The sequence below is a fragment of the Labeo rohita genome, chromosome 1 (genome assembly GCF_022985175.1).
Source record: "Labeo rohita strain BAU-BD-2019 chromosome 1, IGBB_LRoh.1.0, whole genome shotgun sequence".
In the NCBI taxonomy this organism is placed as follows: domain Eukaryota; kingdom Metazoa; phylum Chordata; class Actinopteri; order Cypriniformes; family Cyprinidae; genus Labeo; species Labeo rohita.
The window spans coordinates 41,027,613-41,049,829 of record NC_066869.1 but is presented as its reverse complement, the minus strand read 5'-3'; the positions used below and the strand labels follow the sequence as shown (position 1 = coordinate 41,049,829).

The 22,217-nt window shown below is 34.6% G+C and overlaps 2 protein-coding genes across 3 annotated transcripts in view; one reads left to right on the top strand and one right to left on the bottom strand.

Moving 5' to 3' along the window:
- grk4 (G protein-coupled receptor kinase 4) overlaps window positions 1–2,727 on the bottom strand; it is a 42,250-nt gene extending 39,523 nt beyond the window's left edge. For both annotated transcript variants that reach the window (XM_051106454.1, XM_051106463.1), the window contains exon 1: window positions 2,380–2,727. In XM_051106454.1, the coding sequence (XP_050962411.1) occupies window positions 2,380–2,431 (52 nt within the window). In that variant the 5' untranslated portion in view covers window positions 2,432–2,727. The remainder of the gene's footprint in view (window positions 1–2,379) is intronic.
- A 2,557-nt stretch (window positions 2,728–5,284) lies between these two features.
- On the top strand, window positions 5,285–17,489 carry tspan5b (tetraspanin 5b). Its single transcript, XM_051113085.1, has 9 exons — window positions 5,285–5,639; window positions 6,362–6,412; window positions 6,511–6,657; window positions 9,094–9,264; window positions 10,325–10,450; window positions 10,713–10,760; window positions 11,393–11,509; window positions 13,032–13,093; window positions 13,419–17,489. Exons 1-9 carry the CDS (start codon window positions 5,559–5,561, stop codon window positions 13,429–13,431), a joined length of 816 nt encoding a protein of 271 aa, XP_050969042.1. The 5' UTR covers window positions 5,285–5,558; the 3' UTR covers window positions 13,432–17,489.
- The last annotated feature ends 4,728 nt before the right edge of the window (window positions 17,490–22,217 follow it).

The window sequence follows — 22,217 nt, the reverse complement described above, 5'->3', positions numbered from 1 at the left end:
AAAGGCCTTTTAAGAAGCAGTGGTTCTCAATCTGTTTAACTTCTAGACCACAATTGTCCAAAAATATACAAAGCTTCCTCCTATGCAGGCTAAGACATTTCTTTGAGAACTTCTGCTGTGATGACGACAATGCTGTTTGTTTTCCAACGTTTGTGTTAAGAAAAACTAGGAGTGTCGACTGATTAAAATAATTAAGCATAATTTAACATTATTCCAGAGGTTTCAAGAACTGTACGTTCTGCAAACATCCCAACAACAACCGTTATTTAGCATTTTAAGTGGTGAAGTAAGTCAGGATAAGATTTAAAAGTTTTAAAAAATTTAAGTTTTAAAATCTTGCATCGCCTTATGCCCGATACTCAATTCCTAGAGCATTTCATGGCAGCTTGTCAAATAAATAATAGAATAATAGATTATCTTAAAAGTTTAAAGGCATGTTACAGATCTTATTGTACCTGATTCATTCAGTGTATGTTACATTTTTTACAACATTTTCTATTTTTTTTTAAAAATCTGTTAATACATGCAAATGTTTCTATAATGCTTCTGTTTCATCACAAATTTAGAGCTTCTGCTAAGAAAAGTAGTCCATTTGACTATTAAAAAGATAAAGGCTGCAACAATATTACAATATTAAAGGGATAGTTCACCCAAAAATTAAAATAATGTTATTAATTACTCACCCTAAAGTTTTTCCAAACCCGTAGGACCTTTGTACATCTTCGGGAACACAAATTAAAATATTTTTGGTGAAATCCGAGAGCTTTCTGACCCTGCATAGACAGCAATGCAACTGACACGTTCAAGACCCACAAAGGTAGTAAGGACATCGTTAAAATAGTCCATGTGCCATTAGTAGTTTAATCTTAATTTCATGAAGTGACGAGAATTCTTTTTGCGTGCAAAGTAAACAAAAATAATGACTTTATTCAACAATTTCTTCTTCTCGGATTTCATCAAAAATCTCTTAATTTGTGTTCTGAAGATAAACAAAGATCTTACGGGTCTTACACATCTTTTCCTGCATATTATGATGTACATCTTCGTATTCTCGGTTTTCGATTGGATTTGAGATCCTGGCATTAAGCCGCGGTCACACTAGACTTTGAGTACGCAAAACTTCTTTGGACATTGAAACGGTCATGATATGATATCAATGTCATAAATTAATCATAACAAATGACATATTGATCTATTGATCACAGGGCTTCAGGTGAGATAAATTTGCAGGTTAGAGTTTACTTCCGCTATCCTGCATTTGCATCTGAATGATTCAGGGTTGCCAGGTTTTCACAACAAACCCGCCCAATTAGTACTCAAAACTAACCCAATCGCGTTTCGAGGGGGGTCCCCCAGTAAAAATTACATTCCGGGGGTAAAATACACCTTTTTTAGCAGGGTTCCCCTGGTACAATTTGCATTCAGAGGCTAAATATACCATTATTGTGGTCGCTTCAACCCGCGGACATGAAAAACATCCCGCGGCAACAGTGTTAAGTAGCCCAATGCTGCGGGTAAACCGTAGACTTGGCAACACTGGTATGTATAGAAATCAATGGAATGAAAAGTGTGACTGCTCCTTTATTGCACTCAAAAGTAGGCGTGGTTTGAGTAGACAAAAGTTTTTAGTGAAATTACCAGGTTAAATAAAAAATAAATAAAATAGATGAGCTGAATTTTCATGCCGAATTTAAAATAAATATTTTTAAAATAAAAAAAAAAATCTATATATTACAGTAAGCGTTCGTATCAAACTTTTGATTCGCCAAACTTGACGTTGACGCGACGAGCGAGTACGCGGAGTGATACCGGAGACACGAAAGTAGCGCAGGAACGTTGCCATGGGCAACGGTGAAATATTCTGTTCGACAGTGATAAGAGAGAAATAAAAACACATTTGACCGCCAAGTGCTGCGCTTGCCCAATCAGAACCGTGCGCTCCGCTAATACCTAATTTATCACAGATAAGATTGTGGTCCAGCAAGGAGCGAACCGACCTCACTCCTATCACAGTGTACTCCTTTGTGCGCAGAGAGAGGGGCAACCTTGCGGCCTACAACTGCAGTTCAACCTCCCTCCCAGGTGAAGAGACGGGGATGGGTGTACACTGCGGTCTCTGCGTTATGAATCCAGAGGAAAAAAATACACAGTAACCTCCATTAGGGGTCTGACAGAGGAGACCGAGCATAGTAAGTGCGTACTAGCATACTAAATGAGATGCTATTGAACAGAGGACCCTTGAAAGCCCATTCAAGACTGTATACAGATGTGGCGAATATACTCAGATCCAATAATTCAGCCTCGTCCCTGATAAAGTTAATACGGGATTCATTAAGACGCGTTCCGCGATAATTGATTGCGCCATTGCGCGTCTCTTACCTTCTCTCGCCTTCAGCAGCACGGTGTTGGCCACGATATTCTCAATCTCCATTGTCAGAAAAAAGAGCCCATGCAGTCCCGATACATTTCACTTAGGAGGAGAAAAAAGACGAGGACGGTCGCGCTGTTGGTGGCGGTGATGATGAGGATGATGATCGGTGGTGAGGATGGTTATGATCGGCGTGAATTTGGCGTTGGCACATTGCAGGTTAATTGTATTTCTCCATATCTCGCTGTTGAACCCCCCACCTTTCCGCTCGCCGTGGACATGTACTCTCTCTCCCCCTTGTTAGCATTCAGTGCTCAGCAGTCCTTCCTGTCTCGGGCACTCGCTTACACCGTCAGCTCTGGAGGAGGAGGGATCATCTTACAACCAGAATGTAACCCAGCAGTCTCGCTCTCTATCTCAGAGGCATCAGGGCATTTACATTTCTGCCAAAACTCACACTTTACATATAGTATATAGTATTGCAAATGTCTGATTCACTATTAATGCATAAAATGCACCTTATCAATACTATACAGATGTCACTTTTTAGGCTTGTTACCTAGAATCAATACTGCAACAATGGGAAAAATATCAAATCCGGATTCATATTTATTTAAATGTTTGTAGTGAAATCGAATCTCTGGATGCTAGAATTTTAAAATGATCAAACAGCATGAAACAATTATGTTACACTAAACTATGACAGATTCTAATAGAATTAGTTACTAGCTTAACATGCTATTATTTTTTATTAAACCTTATGTATGTATAAAAGATATTTAAAAACAAAAACAAATGTATTCACATCTGTGGTTCTTAAAGAAAGGAGACCAGATCCACTAGGGGGCCTCCCCAAACAATGTACAACAGGGGTGCCCAACCCAGTTCCTGGAGACCTACCTTCCTGCAAAGTTTAGTTCCAATCCTGATCAACGTCTGTAATTATCAAGTGCTCCTTCAGATCCTAATTAGTCGGTCCAGTTGTGTTTGATCAGGGTTGGAGCTGAACTCTGCAGGAAGGTAGATCTCCAGGAACAGGGTTGAGCACCCCTGATGTACAACATATAAACTTGATGATGGTTGATTATTATTATTTGACACACCTTGTAAAAACTTTGCAAACAAGCAGCATTTTCATCAGAAGTGATTTAAAAAATAATTTATGACTAAATGTTTTAAAATTAAAGACATTTAGTCACATTTTTTATAAGGTTTCTTTGAAAAAAAACAAATGAACATACTTAATGTGAACAATTTGTAGTGAAATTGAATAACTGTGTTTTTACAATGTTCACCCAAAAATGTTAGAATATTAAAATCAGCATTAGATAGTATTTTTATGCAATGCGTCTTGTTTATGTACATTGCTTATAGTGTTGCTAAAGTAGTTTGTTGAAATAAGGTTTTATAATTTTGTAGTTTGGAGAAATGCATCAACACTGTGAACTACACATATTGATCATGTAATCAAGATGGACTGCATGTATGAGTTTTGTGGTGGAAATGATCTATGGTGTGCTCAGTATAATCATTGTGTTCAGGATTTTTTGGGGTGAGATGTATATGATATCTGCAGGGATTTGCTGACTCATGGAGGTGATTGTAGATGACCTTAATGCAGAACAGTAAGGTGGTCGCAAGGCCTTGGATTTCCTCTGCCCTTGGGGTTATTACAGCGTGCTTCACTTTTACACAAGGACACACACATGTTAGATACAACCTCTGTCTAGACCACACACTCTGCTGTCTGATATTCCAATTAACTGGCACTGTCCCTAAATAAGCCTCCTATTACCAAGCACAATACTAGACCTTAAGCTAACCTGTTTCATTTTGTCTCTGCAAGCTAAAGGTTTCACTGCATGACATGCGCTTAGCAAATAAAGGTGTAATTTATATAAACCTTTGATCTTTTTAAAATTAAAACTATAGAAAGCTCTTCAATCACACCTTTGTTTTTTTTAGATTAGAGTGTATCTGTACCATTGTTTAATATGAATTCCGTCCACTTTAACATTCCGATGCTTTAGGTTTTTAAGGAAAGGTAAATCCTAGAATTGACATAATTAATCAAAAGGCATGCATGAATGAGCATTTCAGTGTTTTTATTAAGCACAGGTTTTGTGGTCCACAAAATAGGACTTAAGCTATCAAAAAAAGCAAAGACAAAAAGTAATACTGTTGAGAGATCTGCTGGGATTTATACAGTTGCTTATAGCTAGTTTTGATGGTATATAATTACTAATGTTTCTGACTGTAATTATTGTTCATAAATTCATGTCACATCATGATACAGTTCAGTTTATTTCACTATTGTATCTCAAGATTTGCCTACTCTTATTTTGAAATTACAACCCTGGCTTTGTCATATGGGTGTGGTATTGTAAACTGCTGCTCTACAGTGGCAGTTAAATGTGTGATTAATTGATTGTTTATATTACATGTTAAAGAGAGAGTCCAGAACGTGATAATACAGCCATATGCACTTCTGAATATCATCCTTTCCTTAAAAACGACCCTACATAGATGTTTTCAACAAAAAAGCCATGTGATTTTTGAGTCTTATTTTGAGTTTTTTTTTTTTCCAAAAACGAATTCATTAAAAAAGTTCAGAAATCTTATCTTTACTATTTTAAAGCATAAATAAAATGAAGTATGCATGATATGTTCTAGATAATTACATTGTATATATCACATAATGTATCTACATATGTATATTGTTTTCTTTTTTCATATTTCATAATAATTCTTTAGATTATAAATAGACGTGAAGCTATTATCATTATAAATATTAATGATTTTATCAGTTTTGTCATTATGAAACCTATACGCCGATGCTCTTTTTTCCAATTTAGCTGTAATTATGGAACCTTTATTTTGAAAAATGCTGTTATGACATAACTCATTTAACCGGAAGTGACTCTAGAATCTTTATTTGCAGAGGAGCGCTTGTCCCGTTATTCTCTGCAGTTATTTTTTCCTCAATAATTATTTTGTGTTCTTCGAAGAGACAAATTACTAATTTCGGCGAAACAGGCAAAGCCCCGTGTGGCATTGCCTGCCAGTCTGTAGAAATGTCATAAAAATGGTGTAAAAGGAAGAAGCGAGTTTTCCAGTCGGTGGGCGATTTTTTTCTCCATCATTAATAATAATCACCGGGAGGAATTTCTCTGTTTTATCAAACGCAAGTATGTCAGGAAAACACTTCAACGTGCACGAAGTGGGCTGTTGCATCAAATACTTCATATTTGGATTTAATATTATATTTTGGGTGAGTTTGTATTTTTGACATTGTGTGCGGACTGTGAAGGTACAGTATTTTGTAGCCCGGGGTCTGCTGTAAACCAGCCTCTGGGTTGTGCCTCAAAACCTAGTGAGCTGCCTTCATAAACAGCACTGTCGAACGTTTCAAACGCGTTTATGATGCCAAATTCTGTCGAACGTTCTAAATTCACTCACTCGCCCCTAATTTGTGTTGAATGTTCAGAGGCTCATTTAAGACATCATCCGCTGCATCTTTTAAATGCCACGATAGCAAAAAATTATATGCGAATGTTCCAAAAACAGCTTATCTTGCCCAGAAATTGCAGTTTGAACATTCCAAACGCGCTTATAAGCTTTAGAAAAGCATTTAGAACGTTCCTGATGCTACTATAAATAATGTTCCAACGTTCCAAACATTCTTTATGCTGCTAAATTGTTCGAAATGCTCTTAAAACGTTGCAAATGCACATATGATGCTAAAAATGCGGGTTGAACGTTCCTAACATGCTTATGACGCCCGAAAATGCTGTCTGCTGTTCCAGACATGCTGTCTAAGCAGGCAGTCAGCTAGGTTTTGAGACACAACCCATGTGACAGGTGGTTTTTGCCATAATACCAATCAATAAAAATGTAAACGTAACTACATTCAAAATTTCATTTCAGTGCTGGTCATTTATAGTGCTCATCTAATCTTTAGCTCTATCTGACACACAAATGTACACTTTTTAGCTACTCGGGGTGGCTTTCCTGTCTGTGGCTCTTTGGGCCTGGAGTGAGAAGGTGAGTGAAAGACTTCAATCTGTTCAAGTGATCTTGGTCTCCATAAATTGAAATCAAGTTATTACTCTTAGTTTTGTTCCCATTTGTATTTCCATCAGGGGGTTCTCTCGAACATCTCCTCCATCACAGATCTGGGCGGGTTTGACCCAGTGTGGCTATTTCTTGTGGTGGGTGGGGTGATGTTCGTGCTGGGCTTCGCGGGATGCATCGGTGCTCTGAGGGAAAACTCCTTCTTACTTAAGTTTGTATGTCATATTTTGTTTTTTACCAATGAGTTCAAACTGAGAATATGAGGAATATGTACTTAACACACCTGCCACATGCCATAAATATGTTATGCTGTAGATATTATGTGGTTCATGGACTCACTCCAACTAATTTAACACACTTATTTAAATAATTTGTACATCACAAGATGATAAATGTTCTATCCATTGATTTCCAGTTCTGTTGTTCCACAGTCAGTAGGTTTTGGAATGTGTTTTTGGTTAAAAGTCTGAATTAAGGTGTGTGCTTAACACAAGCTCAAGATATTTTAAGATATTTATAAGTTTTTACCTGTCTTGACAAAGGCGGTTGCTAACAGTGAGCTAAATGGGACCGTCACACCAAACAGTGAAACTTTCATCTATTCTATTCATTCACTGATTCACTTTCACAGCCTCCAATTGCACTCTTGCAACCAATTTTAACTTCATTTTTCAAGTAAATATTAAATAGAGACTAAATGAGTTGTTGCAAGTTTAATGAAGATGAAGTTGAAGTCATGCAACCATGGTGTAGTTTGTTTATAGCTTATGTTTAGCTTTTTAGTTATGTTGTATTTAGGCTTTAAAGTTGTGTTCTCTTGTGAAGATTATCATGATGAACCCAACGTGTAAAAATCGTAAACAAAACTTATATTAAGCGATAATCCACAAGAGAGTGGCAAAATCATGTTGAGTTTTTGTCAAGGCAATCAGGATGATGCTAATTTTTCCAGATTGGTCTATAAAATTTTGTTATCAGTGCAGTGCTCTGTTCCAGTATTTGTAAGGCACAAAACAATAGCTTTAGTTTTATTTTTTGTTGTAGAAAGAAAGAGGTTTTTTTTAAATAATAAAAGTTGACGTACAATGACGTACAGACTGCCTGTCTGATTATAAATGGAAATATTCTTAAAATGACAAATCAAGATTATCAGACTTTAAACTTAAAGCTGAAATTATTTACAAAGCAAAATTGAATGCAGTCTGTATTGTATATAAAGTGGTTGGGCTGAAATCATTGCAAAGGTTTAAAGGAGAAGTTCACTTGCAGAATGAAAATTTCCTGATAATTTACTCACCCCATGGCATCCAAGATGTTCCTGTCTTTTTTTATTCAGTCAAAAAGAAATTATGTTTCTTTCAGAAAAAACATTCCAGGATTTTTTTTTCCATATAGTGGGCTTCAATGGGAACCAATAAGTTGAAGGTCCAAATTGTAGTTTCAGTGCAGCTCTACTCGACTTCAGTTGAGGAATAAGGATTGTATGTAGCGAAACGATCAGTCATTTTCTAAAAAAATAAGAATGTGTATAATTTTTAACCCCAAATGCTTGCATTAGCTCAACCTCGTGCATTATGTAATCCCGCACATGTGACGTAAGCAGAAGTACCGACCCAGTGTTTACAAAGTGAACGTACGAAGAAAGTCAAACGCCCTTTAAGTTGGAGGAGAAAATGAGATGGAGTTTTTCACCCTACCCTACCTTTTTTGAACCAAAGTACATAAAGAACTAACCGCGAGCGACTTTTCCAACGTGATTATGCGGTGCTAGTGCAAGACAAGCATTTGTGGTCAAAAATTACCGATCTTTTCGCTAGATAAGACTCTTATTCATTAGCTGGGATCATGTAGAGCCTTTTAAAGCCTTCTTTTTGACCGAGAAAAGAAAGACATGAACATCTTGGATGGCATGGGAGTGAGTAAATTATCAGAAAATTTTCATTCTGGAAGTGAACTTCTCTTTTAATACTTAATTCCTAACCTGAATGTTTGAGAACTACTAATACAATGCTGCTTTGCAAATACTGCAAATAGAAGGCTTATCTCAGTCAAATGTGAATAGAGAGTGCAGGTGGGCAATCATGTTTTTGAATGGCTGGATATGAGTAACTACATAGGTAGGGTGGATAGACTGCATTGAAAGTGTGTGAACTTCCTCTCAGGCAGGTTCTGGTGGTCTGTGATACTCCTTTCATATGAGAGAGGATGCTATGAGAGCTTTGTGAGAATGTCAGGAATGGTGTTGCGAAAGTATTACAAGAGGCCCGTTTCCTCTGTAGGGTAACGGAGGCTTTCTTAAAACATCTGGAAACACCAGATGAACTGTGATGTCAGTCTGGAAGTATTCATTGCGGTCACAGTGACAAATAATTGCTCACTGTACTTGTACAAAAAAGTGTGTATGTAGTTGCAGATCAATGCTGTGAAAATATGTGACTGTTTTGAGATGGGAACTGCGTCATGTCTAAAAAATGTGAATTTCTGTGTAAATGTGTCGAAGGATGTTGGCAGGGTTAGGAATCATAAACCAGAAAAAATGAACTTAGTTTAATTTGCTGTGGGAAAATAACACATTCGTGATTTATTGGAGACTCTTAAAGATGATCCATCACAACGAAGTTGTGTAACCCGAACTATGTCCTCTTTCACAGTTTTCCGTTTTTCTGGGAATCATATTTTTCCTGGAGTTGACAGCGGGAGTCTTGGCATTTGTCTTTAAGGACTGGATTAAAGACCAGCTCAAGTTCTTCATCAACAACAACATTAGAGCCTACAGAGATGACATTGACCTACAGAATCTCATTGATTTCACACAAGATTATGTAAGAACACACTGGCACATGCATAAAACCAAACCACAAAAGTGTTATATATATATATATATATATATATATATAAAATTATATATATATAATTTTTTTTTTTTTTTTTTTTTAAAGGTGAAGTTATTTTTTGTGGTAATCTCAATTCAAAATGTTTCTCTGTTTATTCAACTGGTATATATTCATAATAATAACAATAAAATAATAATAATATAATAATAATTGATTAAATTTTATGTAAATTTACTATTGTGTAGAATTTTTATATGAATTTTATATGTTAATTTTATGTTATATTAATGCATTATAATACATTACTCCAGTCACATGATCCTTCAGACATCATTCTAATATTCTGATTTGCTGTTCAAGAAACATTTATTATTATTATTATTATTATTATTATTATTATCAGTATTTGAAACAATAGAGTACATTTTTCCAAAGATTAGCATTTATCTCAAATAAAAATCTTTTGTAACATTGTACATTATACCATTCAAAAGCTTTGAGTCAGTATTTTTTTGTTTAAATTTTTTTTGAAGGGGGGAGGGGGGGTAATAGAAATTAATACTTTTATTTAGCAAAGGATGCTTTACATTTAGAAAAGATCATTGATAAAGACATTTGTAATGTTACAAAAGATTTCTATTTGAGATAAATGCTGTTCTTCTTAAGTTTCTGTTCGTCAAAGAAACCTGAAAAAATTCAGGTTTTCAACATAATAATAATAAATGTTTTTGAGCAGCAAATCAGAATATTAGAATGATTTCTGAAGGATCATGTGACTGGAGTAATGATGCTAAAAATTCAGCTTTGAAATCGCAGGAATAAATGACATTTCAAAATATATTCAAATAGAAATCAGTTATTTTAAATAGTAAAAATATTTCAATTTACTGTTTTTTCTGTACTTTGGATCAAATAAATGCAGGCTTGGTAAGCAGAAGCATTAAAAATCTTACTGTTCAAAAACTTTTGATTGGTAGTGTGTGTATATATTATACAGCTATTGGTTGGTTCACACATGAATATTCAATGCATGCATATATTTTTGCAGTGGGAGTGTTGTGGAGCTTTTGGGCCTGAAGACTGGAATCTGAATATTTACTTTAATTGTACTGATACTAATCTGAGCAGAGAGAAATGTGGGGTTCCCTTTTCCTGCTGCACCAAAGACCCTGCTGTGAGTAAACACGTTATATACACTCAGCACACACAGACATACGTCTTCCAGTCATCTTAGTGCCTAGAATGTGTCATTGTCTTCTTCCAGAAGACCTGGGAATATAAACAGGAAGTGATGTAGATCCGGTAGACAGAGCACACCCATATACAAAACAGCAGTTCTCTATTTAATATAATGCTCAAAGCCTATGATTTAATGTGGAATATTACGTTATCCAGAGGGCTAAATCATAACTTTTCTTCTGTTTCTCTTCTCAAAGGAGGATGTGATAAACACACAGTGTGGATATGACATTCGAGCGAAAGGTGTAAGTATAAGTCAAAAGAGTGTCCAACCCAAAAAAATTATTTATTCACAGTCATGTCACTACTTTTTTTTTCTATGGAACAAAATTGGATGCTAGCCACTGTTTTCCATGTAATTGAAGTGATTGAGACCTGAGCTGTCAATGTCCAAAATAACACAAAATCCCTATCCACCTTTTTCTTCAACGCACAATTAAGCCTATGGGTGAGACTTCCGGTTCATTATCCGCTATAGGGAAATAATGAGAAGAATAACAACGTACAGTAAACGGTAAAACTGTTAGCACTACAATAAACCAGTGTGCTCATAATTAAGATAGTACATTAAAATAATATGGTAAGACACACCAATTTGCAATATCAAGCAGCAAAATGAGCTGTTTTGTATAGCTAAAAATACTTGGACGTGGATGAGACCGGAAGCCAGACCCATACAATTTACAAATGGCCATGCCCATTCTCACGGGAACAAAAAGGTGGATAGAAGTATCATAAAAGTGGTTCATACTCACTAAAGCTATTCTAAATATTCTAAAGCTGTACAATAGCTTACTCTAATGTTTTTGTAAGAAGAATTGTTTTTTTTGCATGTATTTAATTCGTCTTTGGATAATGTGTGTTTTTATGTGTGAAGGACATCGAACAGAAGATGTCTATACACACGAAAGGATGTGTACCACAGTTTGAGAAATGGTTACAGGAAAATTTAACCGTAGTTGCCGGAATCTTCATAGGAATTGCACTTCTTCAGGTGAATAAATAACAACAATCATTGAAATACATACGTGCAATGCACATTTTTATGTTGTGTGTGTTCCAGTAAGAGCAGTCGTTTATAAGAGAAGAAACAAATTAAAAGAGAAACTGATAATAGATAATTTACAAAGTTCAGTCTCCTTGAAAATAATACAGTGTCTTCCAACTATGAAGACCCATTGACAGTTCTATTATTTTACACTTACAGCGAGATACATTGCCATTCAAAAGCATGAGATCAGTAAGACTTGAAATATTTTTTTAAAAAGTCTCATCAAGGCTACATTTATTTGATCAAGAACACAGAAAAAAAATGGTAATATTGCAAAATGTTTTTACATTATAAAATAATGGTTTCTACTTTAATCTACTTTAAAGTATAATTTATTCATGTGATGCAATGCTGAATTTTCATCAGCAGAAATCGTTGTAATATGCTGATTTACAATTAGAATTATCAATCTTGGCAACAGTTGTGCTGCCAAATTTTTTTTTTTTTGGAGCCTGTGATACTTTTTTCGGGATTCTTTAAAAAAAAAAAAAAAAAAAAAAAAAAAAGTTAAAAAGAACAATATAAGTCGTTGCTCTCACTTTTTATTAATTTAACACATCTTTGCTAAATAATTTCTTTCAAAACAAGAAAGAAGAAAAACTGACTGACCCCAAACTTTTAAACGGTAGTGTATATTGTCAGAAAAACAAATGCTGTTCTTTTTAACTTTTCATTCATCAAAGAATCCTAAAAAAAACTATCACAGGTTGATAATAAATAAGCATATTAGTATGATTTCTGAAGGATCATGTGACACTGAAGACTGGAGTAATGATGCTGAAAATTCAGCTTTGATCACAGAAATAATTAGATTTTAATATATATTAATATAGAAAAACATTATTTTACATTGCAATAATATTTCACAATATTCCTGTTTTTTCTGTATTTTTGATCAAATAAATGCAGCCTTGATGAGCATAAGAAACTTCTTTAAAAAACATTAAAAATGGGTCAGTAAGGTTTTTTTTTTTTAAGAAACAAATACTTTTATTCACAAACGATGCATTGAATTGTTTAAAAGTGACAGTAAAGATAGTAAAGTGACAGTAATTCTCCCCAAACTTTTAGTGTAAGTGCGTAGATGTATCTTACACTCCCTGACAGTTTAAATGAACAGGGTCCTCTGATACATTAAAACCCTTGAATATTAATTTCTACTAGTATTATATTTCATTCGTTGTTTTAATTTATCTCCATTTTCTCATAAGTGCTCTTTCATTTCATCAGCTGTCCTTCAAATTTACAACCTAAGCATGATCCCCCAAGTGCGGTTATTTTATTGATTTCTAGGCAGCTGTATCCACTTTAGGACATTAAATAGTTTAAAATTTAATTTTGCATTAAGCTCAGATTAGTTTGTCCAGAAAGCCACCTAATAAAACGTTGTGCTGTGTAAAACTCAATAATGTTGAATTCAGCGTTGCTTCGTTGCCTGATACAAAAACCTTTCTCCTGCTTCTAGATATTTGGGATCTGCCTGGCACAGAATCTTCTGAGTGACATTGAGGCGGTCAGGGAGAGCTGGTAAGAAACATAAGTGATATAAGAAACACACTGTCATGGGATCTACATTTAGATTAGCGTCACCACACACCCTAATGGAAGGCTGGCAATGAAACTGACTAATGCAGATACATTATGACTAATTCCTTATATAAAAAGAGGTTGATAGTGTTTTCAGCCATTTAGCGAACACCTGTTTGGTTTAATGCAGTTTCAGTCCTTTGTGTGAACAAACTCACAGCAAGCACACAGGATAAAATCTTATTTTCTCAAGCTGGGAGTTTAATGGTAATAGGCAGGTAGAGGATGTCTCATCTTGCTAACTTATCTGTATTTCATCCCCCAGTTTGTTCACCTGAAGCACTCAAGCCATTCTGCAGACAGATCCTCCATCTCTCTGTCACTCAGCATCAGGGTTGGCACATTGTCATCACAGTATCCTAGCAACCAGTGAGGGATTCCATTCACATACCTTTATTACAGTGTACAGCGACATCTTCATGTTTCCATGATAATGGTGTCCAATGGTAGATTTGGTTTTAATCCTTCAAGTGCAAAATTCACCAGTATTCACACACTAAGCCTTCACACAACTCATTTGTCATCTTTAAGCCTTTAAGAAACACTTAAAGGATAAGTTCACCCATAACTGAAAATTTGCTGAAAATGTACTTACTGTCAGGTCATAGATGGTTTGGTTCTTCAACAGAACAGGTTTGGAGAAATGTATCCTTTGCAGTGAATGGGTGCTGTCAAAATGAGAGGCCAAAAAGCGAATTAAAAAATATCAGATTAATCCATGTGTAATCCACATGACTCCAGTTCATAAATTAACATCTCATGAAAAGCTGTGTGTTTGTAAGAAAAAAAAATCAATCATTAAGGCAATTTAACGTTAATTTAATTTTAAACCCTCGCTTCTGGACAAAATACAAGTCCCTCATCGATAATAACACTTCACAAAACCTTAAAGGGGTCATCGGGTGCAAACTTCACTTTTACATGTTGTTTGAACATTAATGTGTGTTGGTAGTGTATGTACAAATCTATCCTATAATGATAAAAATCCATGCAGTGGTTTTTAATTAATCTGTAAAAATAATATCCCCTTTTTCAAATCGAGCCATTCTTAGATGACTATCGGTGTGGCGTCAAACCAACAGAGGCCGCTCCAACGATAGTTGATTGACATGAGCGTCTTACCTCAGATCAGCTGTAACAGTCCGGCCTCCATTGTTTCGATGCCGGAGCAGAGATGTAAGTTAGACAAGAATATCTCAGATTGAGCGATTGAGGTGTTGTGTTGCTGGATGTAATGATGAACATAGTGGTCGTCATTTACTCCCGACATCTGAGCTGCTGAAGATGCAGTGGATTACGTTTGTTTGTGAAGGGAATGCGCCTCCCGATCTACATAAATGCATCTATGTTCGCGCAAATCATTCGTGATCCAGCTTCACCGACAGCAGAAGTGAACATACTTTTTTTTTTTATGAATCTCTGCAATCACCTTTCCAAATAACGTGCTAGTTAGCAAGTTTCACAGCTAAACGTGCTAAAAGTAAACAATGTCTTGAAGCAACTCGTCACTCCACAGAGAGAAGAGAGGGGCGGGGCGAGCAGAGCTCATCTGCATTTAAAGGAACAATCCCTCAGAATGGGATGTTTTTTGCAGAGCTCATTTCAACAAGGTAAAAAGGGTGTTGTTTTACACAACCACTGAGAATTTTTAACTTTAATTGATGTTGTGTGCATTATTGTGATGTTTTATCAGCTCTTTGAACTCGCATTCTGACGGCCCCCAATTCACTACCCATTTAATTCTTGGGTGAACTATTCCTTTAAGACCACTTGCATTCTGTCTGTACTGTTTTTTGACTGTTTGGTCTGTGTATATATTCATCAGAGGAGCGTATTTGAAACAATGAGCATCGCATTTTGCAAATTAAAATTAATGCAACTAAAACGTACGTAATTCAGTTCTATTCTACATGGAAGGTAGTAGATGCAATGATTCAGCCAATGAGTTGTTTCCTTATTTGTAGTCAAATGCAAAAAAGCTCAGTATTTATAGGTTATTATTAGTCCTGAATGAGTCAGTGCACTTTTTCTGCATTTTCTGCACTGTTTGGTAGGGGGAAAAAAATCTGCATAATTGTGCAAAATGGATATTTAAATGATAAAATGTGTTTGTCAATGCACAGAGTACTATAGTTAATTTTGTTAATGACTAGCATTTTGTGGAAATCAGATTCTGTGCAGACCAAGTTTTAGTGAGACGGTAGTAGCCTACAGATTGTGTTAAATGAAGAGTTACTGTCTGCTTAACACTACATGAGTGTTTGACTCACGTTATGACTCTAAAATGTACATAATCCATTTGTTTATTTTGTTCACATTGTCAGATTGTGTGTATTACCTGTAATGGATTTTATAAAAACACAGTTGCTTTTGAAACTAAGGGAAAATGCACTGCATGCTTATTGGAATAACACTACATTTTCCCAGTGTGTTCAGCTATATGAAGATATTTTTGTGAATCGCTATGTGGATTTGGAAATTATAACCACTGTGTAAGTAAAGGTGTCACTAGAATGTTTTTAAAACATTAACACTGAGATTTTGCCAGATTTAAGACCGTCAGATTCTGGTGAATCTAGGAAAAAAATGCCAAACTGGGTATATGGGTAAATTTCATGTTAAATAACATGTCTAGGTTACATTACAGAAAAATTACATTTAGCATGAAGAAAATTAGCTTGATTTTTAACATTAAGATATGTTGCACTGTGACATTATTTTCATGGCAATTAAGCACATTTTCCCTTTTATTTCTCAGTACTGTAAAAAAATATGCTACATGTTAAAAAAATGTGTTTTATTCTCTTTCAATTATGATCATTTTATTAAAAAAATGTATTCAAGTATAATTTTTAGTACAGGCAGACTTCTCGGGAATAATGTGAATTGCAACACTGTAAAAATGCTTTTCTTACTTAGATTTTTTTTTGTCTTGTTTCTAGCCAAAATATCTAAAAATTCCTAAATCAAGAAGGATTTTCTAGACAAGCAAAAATTATTGTCTTGTTTTCAGAAAAAAAAAAACAAGTCAAAGTTAAGTGAGTTTTCTGCTTATTTAAAAAAAATCTAAATTTGATGTCTTTTTCTGAAAACAAGACAATAATGTTTGCTTGTCTAGAAAATCTTTCTTGATTTAAGAATTTTTAGATATTTTGGCTGGAAACAAGACAAAAAATCTAAGTAAGAAAAGCATTTCTTGCAGTGAAAGAACTAATGGTAATGGCACAAATCTTGATAGTACAAAAAATAGACTTTTTAAAATATTAAATATTCAGGGGTTTGATTAACTGGTAAAATATTTACAATTTAATTCAAAGTTGATTTTGATGAAAGTGTCGGCCAAATGCATAAATATAAATGGGCTATAATTGGGACATGTTATTATGAGATTCACCCATATATATGATACTGATTCATGAAATATTTCTGAAATCATAGTGTCTTTGCCAGAAAGATGACAAGAATGTTTTTCTTTGATTGTGAAATGAATCTGCAGCCTGTAAAATAGTGGTTTTGTGACTTTTGTAATAACAGGGTTTGTGAGATTATTTGAAACACAAGCTGAATCCCTATGGCTGTGATAATGCCTTTCCACTATCCACTTACCTTATGTGTGTTATCTTAATATATCATAATATGTTTGTTTTTCGTTTATTAACATTTTGGACAGTCTTGGTAAAAGGTATAAACACTGCATTTAAACTGGCTTCCAGTGGTTTTGCAGTTCGTGCACAGTGAAACTGGAGAACAGGGACTTTTTAGTATGAATTATTTAAACATTTTTTTGTCTAGCACTTGTAATCTATCTTAAAACTCATTTTGCTACAGTGCTGACGGGGAGTGCCATAAAAATATTATTACATACATTTTGGCATATTTTCTCAAAATGTCATAGGAATAACAAGATATTTTGTGTTGCATTTTGTGGTAAAACCAATTTTGTAGCAGTTGTATCATTCTGTCATCTTTATTATTAAAATTATTAAAAGACTATTAAAAGTTAGAGTTATTGGTGTGAACGGGCCATAAATATTGTCTCTTAATACTGACACGCTTGAGAAAAAAATTGGGTTTATTTGAAGAAAATGATTTTTAACTGGATCTGCTTTAGCTATATTTGTTTGTTTTTATTTAGTTCTAATTTCCCTGTTTCTGTGTCATTTCTTAATATTAATTTTACTTTACCTTATTTAACAAATGTAATAAACACTTCACATTGTTTCCCAAGATGGTGGTATTGGAAACAATAAATTTTATATGTTTTTGTATGTGTGGTAAGCCTGTGTCTATGTCTGTGACTCTTTTCTATTTCTTATTAAAAATAAAGTGATATTAATTGTCTCTAAATTTTAATTATCACCAACGTCTACATATATAAGGCTCAAATGTCATGCCTTGTTTTAAAAGGTTTTTAAAATGTAATATTTCATGAAATAGAGTGTTAAAAAACAAAAACATTACTCAGCCCTTATTCAGCCACCTTATTCTTCAACGCGAGGATAAGCCTATGGGTGAGACTTCCGGTACATTAGCCGCTCTCCGGAAATAAGGAGAAGAATAATAGTGTGCAGTAAACACTAATACTACTTGTACTACAAACCAGTGTCTTCATAATTAAGTGCATTAAAATAATATGGCAAGACACACCAATTTGCAATATAAAGCAGCAAAACGAGCTGTTTTGTACAGCTAAAAATAGTTTGGACATGGATGAGACCAGAAACCAGACCTACAAATGGCGCGCCCGTTCTTACGGGAAAAATATGTTTTTGTTTTTTTGCAATTTATGCACTGTACACGAAGATTGTAAATTAATACAAGTTACAATCTTTTAAAATGTGCGTGTTTAATAAATTAGTTGATATGCGCACAATATTGCAGCTTTTATTGAAATTCTAGCTACATCTAAAGACTACACACATATGTAGTTTTAAGTATAGACGTTAGATGGCGCTAGAGGACGTATGAAAGATGTTGGACAAGGTGTCGAAGAGTACTTAACCTGTAAAGATAAGCTGATGAAGGTTAGGATTTAATTGTGAAAATTAACTGGAAATTAATATTTATTTATAGCAGTGAGCTGTACAAGAGCAGACATGACATTGCAAACAACAGTTTATTTATAGGCCTAAACTACTCATTAGTGATTCTGTAACACACGTGGCATGCTTACAGATTAACTTTTGCCTGAGTCTTTATAGCTTATGGTCAAATAAACTGCATTAATTTCACAGTTAGCACAAAACATAGATCTTTATCTCATAAGGTAGAATTCACCACTGTATTTCACCGATGTTCTGGTAAAACGTATTAGGCTGTTCCTTGAAATCCACCAACGAACATTTCAGTATAATTATGAAACAAGATGTAACATTAGCAACGTTTAATACACACACGCTTAACTAAGTTTCAGGGGTGTGTCCACCTTGAGACCTTGGTGGGAATGAAACTGCGATGCCTAAATCACCTTAAGTGCACTTGCTTATACAACCCTCCTTCTTCCTTTTGGAAGCAGCATTGGTAATCTGAGCAGATTAGGATCTGCTGTGTCTTCTTAATCCCACCACGATTAAAATAGGATTAGAACTCATCTCCTGGCCTCAGTATCACAGTAACTGCTCAGTGGCACTGACACTCTCTGTCTTTCTATCCCGTGGAGAAAAGGCACAGCAGTAGGGGTCACTGTGTTTTGAACTGTCATCATGTCGCTTCCAGGCAGCAATATGGCGTTTCTGACATGCATAAAATAAATGGCTATAATTGAACAGCATAAAATGAACTGACACCAAACTGACAAATTGAAATGAATTGACACCAAATATGGTAAGGTAAGGGCTCAGTAAAGGTTTGATTTAGTGGGTTTTGTTGAGTCTTGTGTAAGATTTAAAGGCTTTGCACCTCAACAGCCGTTGGCAGAGACCAGAGAGAGTTTTCTGCACAATTCTGACTTACTTTGCAGCCTGGAATTAAACCACGTCATGCTGGTTTCATCTGGCCAGAAGAGAACTGGCCCCCCGACTGAGCCTGATTCCTCCCAAGGTTTTTTTTTTCCATTCTGTCATCAGTGGGGTTTTGGTTCCTTGCCACTTTGGGTTGCTAATTTCTTGCAAAATTGTCAATTTAATTGCATAGATACTATTTGAGCTGGACAATGACATCATCGATGAATCAATGATGAACTGACTTTGGCTGGAAAATTGAGTGTTTAATATTGTCTTGCGTTATTGACACACTAAGCTGCTTTGACACAATCTGGATTGTATAAAGCACTATATAAATAAAGGTGACTTGGCTCTTCAACAGTAGAGATGTGAATAATTTTAATAGAAAAAAAAAAGAAAAATGTTACAGCATAACTTCTAACCTTAAATTTATTGTGTAAACTAGAGTTATTTTACTTTAAATTAATATTTTACCATATGTGACCATATTTTTTATACCTCTATACCTCATCTGAAAGCTGAATAAATAAGCCAGGCACTGATGTATGGTTTGTTAGGATAGGACAGTATTGAAAATCTATAATCTGAGGGTGGGAAAAAATCAAAATATTGAGAAAATCGCCTTAAAAGTTGTCGAAATCCAATGCATATTACTAATCAAAAATTAAGTTTTGATATATTTATGGTAGGAAATTTGCAAAATATCTTAATGGAACTTGATTCTTTACTGAATATCCTAATGATTTTGGCATAAAAAATCAATCATTTTGACCCACAGAATGTATTGCTGGCTATCGCTACAAATATACCCATGCTACTTAAGACAGCTTTTGTGGTCCAGGGTCACATATATGATCAAAATGAGATGCTACACGATGCATACTTTCACAGGAAAATTAGTTAAAATGTGATATATATTTATCATATTTTGTGTATATTTTACCTGGAAAATTAATTATATTCCTTGCAATAATGTATGTACATTGTGAATATATTAGTATAGTCCTGTCACAGTCCCATCAACATTCACAATACAGCACATCATTTATTTACTTTTAATTATTTCTTTTATACAATGGTTAACACATATACAAAATATTATTAAGAACACACATTTTTATTTAACATTACATTATGTATTTATTAAAATGTCAAACATACATCATGGATTTTTACAGTGGCTTGCATTCTGAATTTCTATAACCAGTATTATATGTAGGTACAATTATATTTTTAGGTTAAACATAGAGATACATTTTATGCAGAGGTGGACAGTAGTCAAGTATTTTACTTTACTCAAGTAAATTTAAAAAGTATCTGTACTTTATCAAACTGTTTTTCTTTGGAAAACTTTTACTTCACTACATTCCAAAGCAAAATGTTGCACTTTTTACTGCACTACATTTCATAAATCAAAGTTGTTTTTTACCTTTAATACTTAAGAAAATTAAAAACATAGTACTTTCTTGTACTCAAATCTTCGAATTACTTTTACTTGAGTAAAAGTAAGAAAGTACTAGATTTCTAATGTAATTTAGTATTAAATTGTATTTAATGTGAAACACAGTGGAATATTGTAAAGTTTTCTAAAGAAAACACTCTGATAACGTAGCCGGACCTACTTTCATTTACTTACGGACATGACGCAAACACGCAAGGACTAATAACATAAACACGAAATTTCACAACAAATCCAACCTGACAGCTCAAAATATAAGTCGGGGTAAGCCAAGAACACTGTTAACACTGATTTTAATTATACTAATAAGTTTAGTTTGTTCATTTTTACCTCAAAAACCTTAAGTGGCCTTATCTTATTTCATGTGTTTTTTTGTGCCAATATATTAATATTGGCTATGGCTACTAAAAAATACACTTAAAGTGTCGTTACTAATTATAGTAATAAGTATTTAAGAAATGTAATATTTTTATATTTTTAGTTAAATGAGAAAAACATATTAATGTTGTATGTCCCAGTCATACAATGCCTAAACTAATTACTGACAACCACAGTGGCTCAATGTAACTGTAATGTCTAGTGCAGTATGGTTCTCCAGAGCATCAGGAATCACAAGAGGAGGATTTTTCACCCAGCAGAACACCATTAGCCTCAGGTCAGATGTGTTTGCACACTCTCCATGATTTTCCACAGAAGTGCAAGGACCAGACTCCTGGCCCATTTCCTAGAAGATTGTGTGGTTGATTGAAGGTGGAATTAGTCAATAGTTAAGCTGAAATGTCCTCTATGCAGGGCAGGGTCAGGTTCAGTTGCATCCAGCATGCTGCGCTCATGTGCTATTTAAAGCCTAGCGAAAGCTGTGGCCTTACAGGCCTAATCTTCTCTTCACAAAGATGCATTAATCTATGGCTTCAGTCTATAGGGCTGAATGGCAGCTTTAGGTTCTGCAAGAGTGGGATGGGTAACAGCTGCCTCAGGACCCAGTGGTATTGGTGTATCTCGTCCTTGTGTGTGGGACTCACTGACATGCATTGCTCTCTGGGAACAGGCCCTTGAGAAAGACAGAGAGTTTATCTGAAAGGGAGGGATGGAGTGGGTGGGGAGCGGAGTGGAGATTGCATAATATTCGTCATGGCTTAAGAGAGTGGCTAAAGGTAATCTTAACCCTGCTACACAGATGACCACTCAAAAGTGAGATCATAGCTAAAGATGACTATTTCAGACTAGTGAGTTCTGGAATGCATTGAGAAAGAATAGTGATTGAGTTAACTGGAGGGGAAAATCCCATCTAGACCTGATGTGATGAGGTTATAAAATAAATGGGAATGCAATTTTTTTTTTTTTTTTTTTTTTTTTTTTTAATTAATGCAAAAAACCGTCTGCAAAAAAAATTAATAATAATTAATATTTACTTCAAGGCATCAAATCAAAGTATAAAGTGTCACAAGAATAATAATATGCTTTTACATGAGTAGTTGACATTAAATAAACTGAAAGTATTATTTTACAAACAATCTGCTAATTGATTTATAATTGAAATGCATGCATTCATTGTATATATATAACTTTAATATTTCTACTTTCAATAATTTAAACATCAAACTAGACAAAAAGGTCAGTAACACTGTTTAAAACTTGTGTGACCAGTTATAGGATCCCCCAT

Coding starts and splice junctions, on each gene's coding strand:
- tspan5b (XM_051113085.1), top strand. CDS start 5,559: ATGTCAGGAAAACACTTCAACGTGCACGAAGTGGGCTGTTGCATCAAA. Junction 6,413..6,510: donor TTTGGGCCTGGAGTGAGAAG/GTGAGTGAAAGA, acceptor TATTTCCATCAG/GGGGTTCTCTCGAACATCTC. Junction 10,761..11,392: donor ATGACATTCGAGCGAAAGGT/GTAAGTATAAGT, acceptor TTATGTGTGAAG/GACATCGAACAGAAGATGTC.